This window comes from Setaria italica, chromosome IV (genome assembly GCF_000263155.2).
Source record: "Setaria italica strain Yugu1 chromosome IV, Setaria_italica_v2.0, whole genome shotgun sequence".
Taxonomy (NCBI): domain Eukaryota; kingdom Viridiplantae; phylum Streptophyta; class Magnoliopsida; order Poales; family Poaceae; genus Setaria; species Setaria italica.
Window position 1 is genome coordinate 13,143,652 of NC_028453.1, and position 12,236 is coordinate 13,155,887.

General features: G+C 46.2%; 1 protein-coding gene across 1 annotated transcript; it reads right to left on the minus strand.

Annotated features, from left to right (window-relative positions):
• Nucleotides 1–271: 271 nt before the first annotated feature.
• On the minus strand, nucleotides 272–1,898 carry LOC101779339 (leucine-rich repeat receptor-like serine/threonine/tyrosine-protein kinase SOBIR1). The gene has a single exon (XM_004965190.3). It carries the CDS (start codon nucleotides 1,833–1,835, stop codon nucleotides 363–365), a length of 1,473 nt encoding a protein of 490 aa, XP_004965247.1. The 5' UTR covers nucleotides 1,836–1,898; the 3' UTR covers nucleotides 272–362.
• Between the last annotated feature and the right edge of the window lie 10,338 nt (nucleotides 1,899–12,236).

Sequence of the window (12,236 nt, forward strand, 5' to 3'; positions counted from 1 at the left end):
CGGTCTGAGTGGCTCAGGCTTGTGGAGGAAGAAGCTGACTTTTATAGGTGAGGGTTTTAGTCCCTACCATCCATTTAGTCCCGGTTTGTAATTCCAACCGGCCTTTAGTACCAGCTGGTGTTTTCAACCGGGACTAAACGTCCCACCAGATTCCCTTATCCCACTAGCCGTTACAATCGAGATAAAAGTTCCCGTCGTCGGTGGCTATCGGTGGTAGCTGTTTGACCCGGGACTAAAGACCCTTTAGTCCAGGGTCAAAAGACGATCCGGATTAAAAACACTGGAGGGAAGGTCTAATGATGAATATCGATACTTTCCACAAGCACAATTATTGCTTGGTTTGTAATAGTGCTAATTTTATACTAGTTCCAATCCTGATGAATCTTGATCTGCGACAGCATGCAGCGGACTTCCTTGGCGCTGGGCCGCTCCTTAGGCTCGTCGGCGGTGCAGAACACGGCGATGCGCAGCACCAGCACGATTGACTCCTCGTTCTGGGCGCCGGCAATGGCCGGGTCGATGGCCTCGGCGTGCTTCCCGGCCAGCATCACTCGCCGCAGCCACTTGACCAGCCCGACCACCTCGTCGGTCTGCGTGAAGAACGGGTCCGACGGCTCCTTCCCCGTCGCCAGCACGGCCAGGATCACCCCGAAGCTGTACACGTCGCACTTGGCCGTGAACTTGAACGTCTGGTGGTACTCGGGCGCGATGTACCCCAGCGTGCCGGCGACATGGGACGACGTGACGTGCGTCTGCGCGTCGGGCATCGCCTTGGCCAGACCGAAGTCAGCGATGCGCGGCTCCAGGTCGTCGTCGAGGAGGATGTTGGCGGGCTTGAGGTCCCGGTGGATGATCTGCGGGACGTGGGAGACGTGCAGGTACTCGAGCCCCGCCGCAACGCCCACCGCCACGCGGAGCCGCGCGGGCCACGAGAGCCCGGCGACGCCGCTGCCGCTGCCGTCGGCTTTGAGCGCGTGGTGCAGGCTGCCGTTCTTCATGTACTCGTAGACGAGGTAGTGGCAGTCAGGGCGGGGGACGTGCGCCGCCAGCGGCAGCAGGTTGCGGTGGCGGATGTGGCCGACGGTGCGGATCTCCGACTGGATCTGACGGGACCACTTGTCCAGCTGCCGGCTCTCCTCGTCGCTCAGGTTGTTGGGGGTGTCGCTGTTCTGCTTCTTGATCTTCTTGATGGCGATGAACCGGGGTTCCACCCCCTCGCGCTCCACGGGGAGCTGCGCCTTGTACACCTCGCCGCAGCCGCCGCGCCCGATCACGGCCAGCGACGCCAGCCCGTCCTCCTTCTCCAGGAACGCCAGGTGCTCGGCGCGCCTGATCAACTTCGGGGTGAAGATCGTGACGCCGGACCGCGACCGGTACCGGCCGCGGATGCAGTTGAGGGTCAGCCGGAACAGCACGGAGAGGACCAGGCCCGATATGACGCCGGCGAGGGAGCCAACGACGAAGCCGATGATCCAGTTGCGGACGCGGTGCTTGTGGCTGCGGTGGTGCTTGCTCGGCACGGCCGGACGCGCCGGCGCCTGCGTCGGCGAGGTGGCGTTGGACGTCGCCGGCGAGCTGCGGTTCTTGGCGCCGCTGCCGGTCGCGTTGCTCTTCTCCGCCAGGACGTATCGGTGCGGCGTCGCGGTCCGGCGGTGGTGCACGTGACGCGTCCCCATCCCAAGGCGGGAGCGCCGCGCCATGGCCGGGTGCGTGACGGCATGGCGGCCGTCGTAGCACTCCACGGCGGAGACGAGGACGAGGAGCAGCGTGGCGAGGAAGACGAGGACGAGGAGGGGCTTGCCCAGCGTTCTGCTCGCCGCTGACGCCATGGCCATCGATTACGGGGCCGCTCGATAACTCTGTTGGAGGCTTCTGTGAGGTGAGGGACGACACGGTGGGTGGAAGCGGAGGTGTTTAATAATGGCGGGGGTGGTGGAATGCCGCGTGGAACCGATCGACAGCTCCGGAGCGTTTCATGATCGAATGGACGGGTCAGATTCGTGAGAAGGACGTGCGTGGAGTCGCCTCCCAGCTGCTGCTTGCCCTGGTCCGTCCGGCGGGAGACGACTTGGACTAGAATGCTTGGTGAGTCAAGAACCGGCGTGCACGGCGAGTGTGAGTGTGGAAAAAATGGAGGGACGGCTATGCGCCGGAGACTCTGCACCAACGACTTTGCTTTCGTATGCAACCACATATTTATAGTAAAATCACGGATGTTTGGATCTTTAGTCCAGGACTAAAATTCATATTACGTCGAATATTCGAAGGCTAATTAGAAGAATTAAATATGAGCTAATTATAAAACTAATTACGTAGATGGAGGCTAATTCGCGAGACGAATCTATTAAACCTAATTAATCCATCATTAGCTTACTGTAGCATCACATTGTCAAATTATGGAGTAATAGGCTTAATAGATTCGTCTCGCAAATTAGCCTCCATCTGTGCAATTGGTTTTATAATTAATCTATATTTAATACTCTTAATTAGTACCTAAACATTCGATATACATTCGATATGACAGGAATTTTAGGAGGTTTTAAGAACAAATACCCCTCAGTATCATGCTATAACCATAATTCATTCCTGCAATTTTAGATATACTTGCATTCTTAGAATCACGTATGCGAACTGCACATTGGCTCGGTGGTAGGAAGTTTATTAGTTGACCACTGCACCCATCCAAAGCACGAATTTAGACGTCGCACGTCTCATCTTACATGGGCCATTGCTCTTGATAATATTTAAAAGAGCATACATAGGTTAAAATTTTACTACAACATATAATAAATGGAGGTCCTTCTCCACTTCCGGGCAGACAGACACATGGGCGAATTACTCAAATTTGGCCATAATGTGAACATATGATTTTCTCGAAGTACATGAGGTTGGCTGCTCAACGGGAACTATAAGTTCTTAATAACTCTGCTCCTACACAAGATTGTTTGGCAGCATAGGATCACTGCCAACATCTTCATCTTATTCAATGAAACTGGTAAAGTAAAATTATTGGACCAGAGGGCTACAATCCCCAAAAATTGCATCTGCCGGTGTTGATGGCAGTTAATGCGCCAGTTTGTGAACCGCAAGCGTACGGATCATCGTAGCTTTTCCCTTAGAGTATTCATCCAAGATTTATCAATCCGTGGATTGGTAGCGAACTTACTAGGAATTTCTATCTAATCTAACAAATCGATACTAACATGAAGCATTGATTGCATATGAAGGAAAACTTGCTGTAAAGAATTAATATCATGAATAAGTGTAGATCACATCCACAGATATATATGATAAAACACCACCAAGGACATCAAGAGCCTATCATCTTCTAGTTGTAGTTCTAGCCAACGAGCAAGCACGTCATGCATCTGATCCAAAGTAATCTTTAAACTACTATCACTAGTCAACCTCCCGAAAACCCCCACCCTACACGAAAGCAGACCTCGTCACGATCCCCCCTATCGGCTCCAACAGTTTAAGCGCACGACCACAAGTGAACAAGTCTTTACTAGATCTAATTACCATTATCACATAAAGCATGCTATGAAGTCTAACTGTGAATTAGACTAAGGAACAAACATATTCATGATTAGTAGAAAAGATGACATGTAGAACATTGCTCACATAATATATGTATTAGATCATCACCTCCGAGTACATACCATCGATGATCCACTACTAGCTCCTAAACTCCACCATGGCACAACCGCGCAGGAAGACCATGGCGGCTAGGATTTTGCCTAAGCCATCTCCTAGACAACTCCGAAGACTTGCGGTGCCCTCAGCTCCTTCTGGTGAATTTCCCTAGGTTTCTTCGAGTTCTGGTGGATGGATACACGTGCCGATGGAGATTGGGCATATTTATAGCTTGGAGATGCTGTGGGGCGAAGGGCATGTCAATCGGGGCCAGAAATAGGCCAGGCCGATCGGCCTAGGAGCTTTTGCCACCTTGCGAGCCTCAAATGCCAAAACTTTCTGTACGAAAGTTGTAGATCTTTTTGAGCCATGCAGTCTAGACATCAAATTCACCCCAATCGAAGTTTGAACGAGGGAGGTATGCCTTATGCAAGATTTGCTACTTCTACGGGCTTTCTAACCTTCCAATCTTGAGTTTTCCTTAGCTTGACCATGAGATCGACTTGCCAAATCACCACGTACTTTGCCTATAAGTCATTTGGAATGATGGTTTGTCGAATGTGGACATATTTGGATGACGAATTGGGCCAGGCTAATCGGCCTATGGGTCCTAGGCCGATTGGTCTACCCTCTTTTGGGCTCCGCTGGTCCTCATCTTTCTCGTGTAGACTCCTTATGATGTCCCAAGTCCAGGTCCAAATCAAGCCCGTACAAAAGTCGCATGTTTATGTCGTATTTCCTGCCATTTTGCAATATAGTCCAAAATACAATACATATGCGAACATGGGGTTATTTCAGGTGCCAAATGACAGGTTAGTATAAGATTTAGTCCAAAAACACCACTTAGATAGCACTAAAAAGGTAGCAATAACGAGCTTCAACAGCCGACAATATAACCAAGTAGAGCCACCATCCTCATAGCCCCAAAATATGCGGTGGCGCAATTGGACCAGCATTTGTAACCTTTTGTGGATGGACCTCTTGTAGGCGCTATCTTTGGGTTTGTGCTCTTTGTGCTATTTTAGGTCGTTTTAAACTACATACAAGCGTGTAAGCTATAGTTTTTTTTTGGGGTGGGGGGGGTGGGGGGGGGGGACACAAAGCCCACCACTATAAATACTAAATTTGCATAGTTGTCCAAAGTGTGGACAAGGGATGTTGGTTTGACAAAATATTTAGTGATCCTATTTTCTTGCATAAAATACTCTAGACAATTATAAAAATTTAAAGTGATTCGTTGATGTGAGACAACTTAGACTGGATGCATGGTAAGTCAAGAATCAGTGTGCACGACGAGGATGGAAACAATGAAGGGGACGACAATGTACCAGAGATGTTGCGTTGATGACTTGTTTTCATTTGCTACCGCATAATTTTTCTGTAAAATCATTGTCATGATACAAACATAACTTAATCTACAACTTAAGATTATGGTATTCTTATACACAAGTATTCGAACTGCATCCTGGCTTAGTGATAGGAAGGGTCATCAAGCACTGCAACCGCCCGAGCTTGAACCCAGATGTAGCACCCCCATCTTACATGATAGGCTGACACATTCATGGAAGTCTTCAAAAAGATATACATAGATCATATTTTACTGTAGCATATACGAAATAGAGTGTATAAAAGCCCCCAACACACACACACACACATTTTGGGACATAGGAATTATAATTAAAGTAGTGTAGCATCATGTCTAAGAAAATAGAAAGAGACATTAAATTTTGTGTAGAAATAAAAGATATCATGTGTTAGAAAAATAACTAAGAAGGACGATTGAATGTAGTTTCTTTTTCCAAGATTATATATTTGGAAGCCCTGTTTCAAAACCAGGGAGTGGAATATGCCACCCAAAAAAAATCACATGGATCGAAAAGTAGCTGCTTGGATGGGAAATAATAACTCAAATTTTTCCGGATTTGCCCAATTTGTCACCTGTAAAAGAAAACAATCATTGTTCGGGTTTGCTCGTGTGGTCCTCTTGTAATGGATCATCGCCCTGCCCCCTTCACATTAATTCAATTCAACGTTCACTAATTTCTAGCTAAAGTCATGTAAAATTTTAACCCATTTTTTAATCCTATGCTTAAAATTTGTAGGAAAGAAAATTTATGCCCTCCGCCACCTGCTTCTCGTCCTATCCCACCGGCTTCCAGTCCTCCCTCCTGCTCCCTCCCCTGCACACCACAGCCAGGGTCGCCACCTGAACACCGCAGCTACCTCCACCTAAATCAGAGCCCGCTATTTCACCTTGATGTTACAGTAGTTGCTATCTGTCGCTTTCTACCAACGGTGCTTATGTCGGATGGGAACTGCATGCACCTATCTACTCTTATTTAGCCCACAAAGTCTAGTTTTACCGGGTGACAACCATGCAGGGAGAAGAAAAGATTCTACGTGCATGCAAGCAAAGATAAGATTGATGACATTATCCACATGCAAATTAATTTTAAAAAAATTCTAAATCTTAAACCGTATATCCAAATTAAATCCTTACAAAAAATGTGTTAATCTATGATGAAAATTTTATGACACATTTGTTCTCATCATAAATCTATGACATTTCTAGTTGAAAACGTCATAAAGTTTCATATCCGAACAAATTTAGTGACAAAGTTACGGAACGTCATAAAAGTTGCCATTGTAGCTAAAAAGAAATCATCACTCGCTGTTACATGGTGATTTTGTGATGATATAAGGTCCACGAAAACATCATAAATCAACCAGGGTTCCACATGTAAGTTTAAGATGATAAATAGGATGGTAAAATAAAATGGAAAACGTGCTCCTCCTATTGGTCGAACCTGTTACCGATTGAATGGGAAGTCTTCACTGCGACTGGATCCCACATGTAAGGTAAGTTTCAGGTGAGTGTGGTTTTTGGCGGCAGAAAAGCCCGCGTTCCAGCCAAAAAATAAGTTACCCGTTGCTATGCTCCCGCGATAGGGAAAAAAGAAGAACAGAGAGAAGGCGGCCAGGACGGAGCACTCCGGTGGAGATCTGCGCCTTCCCGTGATAGCTCAGTCCTACGACAACACAAGTTTGGTGCTTCCTACAGCGTTGCGTCAATCTGGTCAGTAATTTTGAGTTGCATTCACCAAAATTTCCCAGATGGATAGACGTTGGATACACGGTTGTCGACTATTTACCCCCGAGCATGAGAAATGGGTTAATGATTTCATGGAATTTGTTAAGAGTAGTGTTGACGCCGGATTTTGACACGTGTTTTGAATCAGCGTCAAGGGAAGAAAAGATTGGCCGATGCGGCAAGCTAAAAGCTATAGTTGGGAATCAACTGATTGAAGCTACAGTGTTTCGGCCGATTGACAAAAGGGGTCAGTAAGGATTGGCCGATTGGGAGCTAGAGTGGCTTGGCCAGTATGGGCCTAAAGTGGACCGGAGAAAAGATTAGCTAAAGAAGAAGGTTGGCCCGTGGGATATGATAACCAACTCTGATACGAGTTGTGTTTGTAAATATTTATTATCATTTAAAATTAGAGATAGATCCTAGTCGGTTAGGAAATCATTTGTAACAGGCTATAAATAGCCACCTCTAGAGGTTTGTGAAAACAACACATCAATCAATACAACCAATTTACCTTTTCCTCGTACTTTACTTTCAAGTTGGCAACTTCACCAAAATACCTTTTTCTTTCACGAGTTCGTACGGGTTGGTAGGGCTGCATTGACACGATCTCTGGCCTATTCTGTAAGTTCCGCTATCGAGTAATATCTAAGCTTTAACTTCAGGCGCATCGCTGTTGTTTCATTTAGATTTATCACCAGTTACCGATATCAACTAGAATCGTAGGTTATACCTATTGTTTTAGTTTTTATCACCAGTTATCCAGCTTGAGATATGAACTGTCGGCTTTTATTGCTTTCGTTCTTTGTTATCATACAGCCGATTAGATCTATCCCAAGTGTTATTTTTCTAGCGTTGTTTAGTTTGCTCTAGTAGCTTTTCTTCATAATCGTCACGTGGTATCGGCCGTTTTATAGCTGGTTATCTCTACAGTGAATCGGCCGATTCGCCAATACGCTTTTGAAGACAGATCGGAACTCTAGCCGATCGCAACCCCTGGAATTTAATATTTTTATTTTCTTGTCAATCAACGGGTCAGATTGACTGGCACACCGCGCAAACCGCACCAGGGTGATAACCCGAACAGGAGTTAAGCAGATTCTCCCAGGTCGTGTGTCCGACGCTAAGGATCATCTGCCGATTTTTAGCGCCAACACACTTTTGGCACGCCTGGTGGGACAGAAACAACATCCAGCATGTCGAAGGCTGCCGAGATCTCCGAAGACAACGTCATCGAAATTACTGAAGCAGATCTCAAGGACGACGAGAAGGAAGAATTGACAAGACACCTAGTAGAGTACAGGAAGACATGCTTGCAATCCTTTAGTCGTACCAGAAGCGGGGAAACCGTCAAGAAAGCTCCTCTTCCAGCTCCCTGCTACATCACCATCGCTGAGGACTCGGGGAAGATGTCTGACATGATTCAACAGTCTGTTTACCAGGCTATGATCGACCAGTCCACAGTAATGACCAACACGGTATACAATGCCGTCATCAGTTCCTTGCTCACTAGCACAACTCAGGGGTATCAGGGACTAGCTTACGCCCCACCCATTGTAGCTCCAATCAGAGGGTTATCAACGGTACCGAGCGCGTCTTGCTCGGATCCTCAACTGATACCAATGCAACATGGAGGGTATAACGCTTCGATACCCCTGGGATACAACGGTGCGCCATGCTACCAATCGCAAGCGCTGTCTCAGCCCGCTCAAACTTCCTCCGTGCAACCGCTGCTCTCAAACTTGGTGCCGTGGGGAACACCAGCAACGACGACTGGGCTGGATCCATCAGCCAATTATGAGAACTCTCCAGCCCAAACATCATTCCAATCGACCATCCGGCCGACGGCCTCACAATATCAGCCGGCTACGCTAGAAATTGGCAGGGGGGCAGACACTGCGGAAACACTCAGGGGTGCAACGCCAATGGTACTATACGATGGAGCGGCAGATTCCCTACGCCATCAACAATCGGCTGCTCAGTCGACTACACAATCGCAAAATCTGCAGCACGCTCTGATCCATCACCCAGCCATGGCACCGCTGGCCCAGCAACAAGTACTGATTCCTCAATTGGTCATACATCAGCAGCAGGTGGATTGGACCGCAAAGATAGCAGAAGTAATTCAAGATCAGTTTGGGTTGAAACCAAAGGTACAAACCTACATGTACAAGACACCATACCCACCTGCCTACGACCTGTTGCTGTTTTGCCATCGGTATAAGGTTCCCGATTTCACCAAATTTTCGGGACTAGATGACACATCAACGGTAGAGCATGTAAACAGATTCATGATCCAGTGCGGGGAAGCCGCTACGCAAGATGCTCTACGAGTATGATTGTTCTCGTCATCCCTGTCCGGATTGGCCTTCCAGTGGTTCACTACGTTGCCGCCCAGTTCTATCATTACTTGAGCCGATTTGGAGAAACAGTTCCATAAGTACTTCTACGCGGGAGTCCATGAGATGAAGCTCTCAGATCTGACCAGCCTCAAGCAGAGGAGCAACGATTCAGGGACCAATTACGTACAGAGGTTCAGAGAGATCAGAAACAAGTGTTACACCCTGGTCCTAACCGACGCCCAGCTGGCCGATATCTCCTTCCAAGGTCTCTTGCCACACATCAAAGAGAAGTACGCCTTCTAGGAGTTCGAAAGCTTAAGTCAGATCGTCCACCGTTTGTCTGGCCAGGAGGTGCGCCCCTTTGACCAACGAAGGAATTTTTAGAAGAAGGTGGCGTACCTAGAGGGGTCCGAATCGGAGGAAGAGGCAGAAATCGGCCTAGCAGAATGGGTAAAAGGGAAAAAGCCGTATGCCTGATCTTTTAGTGAGAGGGATAACTTCGATTTGTGGAGGAGGTGACTCTTGTGATCCGACTACGAGCGAACAGGTCGTGGCACCTTAGCAATCGCTGAACCAACTCCAAATGGTTATTGACCTTGCTGATGACAAGACTACTTCTCGTGTTGGGTCAGTCCTAGCACATGTCTCTACATATGCCTACATTATTAGTTTGACATCTCCATGTCCATGACTTGTGAAACATAGTCATCAACTAATACATGTATTAGTCTAATATTCATGTGTGTCCATATATGAACTCCGACTAGGGACAACTTTTAGAATAACCATACAAGTAAAGAGTTCCACATACAATTCACATAATTGTAGATCAATTCAAGTAGCCTTTAATGGAAATTCAATGAACACAATATACAAATCATGGATACAATCAGATATCATCATCTCTATGATTGCCTCTAGGGCATACCTCCAACAGTCTCCCACTTGCACTAGAGTCAATCTAGAATATATCTAATACCCATAGCTCTTATGTGCGCATCATGCTTAGACTGCGGGAGAGGCTTTGTCAACGGATCAGAAATATTCAAATCCGTCTGTATTTTGCATATCTTGATCTCACCCCGATTAATGAAGTCTCTATTGAGATGAAATCGCCGCATAACGTGTTTGTTCTTTTGGTGGTTCCTTGGCTCCTTTGCTTGCGCAATTGCCCCATTGTTATCACAGTAGAGATTCAATGGGCTGGATGCATTTGGTAACACACCAAGCTCAATAAGGAAATTCTTTATCCAAACACCCTCCTTCCCGGCTTCCGAAGCCGCGATGTACTTAGCTTCTATCGTAGAATTAGCCACCGTCTCCTGCTTGGAACTCTTCCAACTAACAGCACCACCGTTTAGCGTGAACACAAATCCTGATTATGACTTTGAGTCATCTCTATCGGTTTGGAAACTAGCATCGCTGTAACCTGTTACAACGAGCTGCTCCTCACCTCCATAGATGAGGAACATATCTTTAGTCCTTCTTAAGTACTTAAGAATGTTTTTCACCGCTGTCCAGTGACTCTCACCTGGATTAGACTGGTGTCTGCTTATCATACTTAGCGCATATGAAACATCTGGGAGAGTACTTATCATTGCATACATGATAGATCCGATAGCCAAAGCATATGGCACTCTACTCATGCAATCCCGCTCATCAGCAGTCGAAGGACACTGAGTCTTGCTGAGATGTATGCCATGTGACATAGGCAAGAACCCTTTCTTTGCTTCTTCCATGTTGGACCGCTTCAATACTTTGTCAATATAAGTATCTTGGCTTAATCCTATAAGCCTTCTCGATCTATCTTTATAGATCTTAATGCCCAGAATATATGCCGCTTCCCCTAAGTCCTTCATCAAAAAAATTATTTTTCAGTGAAGTCTTTACGGACTCAAGCATAGGAATGTTATTTCCAATCAGCAATATGTCATCCACATATAAGATTAAAAATACTACAGAGCTCCCACTAACCTTCTTATAAACACAAGACTCTTCTTCGTTCTTTGTGAAGCCAAACCCTTTGACCACTTCATCAAAATGAATGTTCCAACTCCTAGATGCTTGCTTCAATCCATAAATGGATCTCTGAAGCTTGCATACTTTTCCAGCTTTTTTCGGATTGACAAAACCCTCGGGCTATATCATATACACATCCTCAGTTAGGTTTCCATTCAGGAAAGTTGTTGTTGGCGCTAAAAATCGGCCGAGGACCCTTAGCGTCGGACACACAACCCAGGAGAATCTGCTTAACTCCTGTTCGGGTTATTGCCCTAGTGTGGTTCGCGCGGCGTGCCAGTCAATCTGACCTGTTGATTAACAAGGAAAGAAAAGTATTAAATTCCAGGGGTTTCGATCGGCTGAAGTTCTGATCTGTCTCGAAAAGCCTATCAGCGAATCGGTCGATTTACTGTAGAGATGATCGGCTATAGAGCAGCCGATGATCACGTAGCGATTGCAAAGAAATTATTAGAGCAAATTAATAAAACTACAAATACAACACTTCAAACAGATCTAATCGGCTATATGATGATGAATAAGAATAACAATAATGAAGCTGACAGTTTGAATCTCAAGCTGGATAATTGGTGATAAAACTAAAGCAATAGATAAAACCTATAACTCTAGTTAATATTGATAACTAGTGAATAAATCTAAACGAAACGACAGCGATGCGCCCGAAGTTAAAGCTTAGATATTACTCGATAAATGGAACTTACAAATCGGCTGGAGATCGTGTCGATGCAGCCCTGCCAACCCGTACGAAAAGGTTTTTGGCGAAGTCACCTACTTGAAGTAGATTTGTTGTATTGATTGATGTGTTATTTCAAAATCTCTAGATACGGCTATTTATAGCCTGTTACAACTGATTTCCTAACCGACTAGGATCTATCTCTAATTTTAAATGATAACAAATATTTACAAATACAACTCGTATCGGAGTTGGTTATCATATTCCACGGGCCAACCTTCTTATTTAACTAATCTTCTTCTCCGGCCCATTTGAGGCCAACACTGGCCAAGCCACTCCAACTTCCAATCGGCCGACCTTCATCAACTGCGTTCGCCAATCGGCCGAAACACTATAGCACCAATCGGCCGATTCCCAACTGTAGCTTTTAGCCTGCCGCGTCGGTCAATATTTTCCTCCCTTGACGCCGATTCAAAAC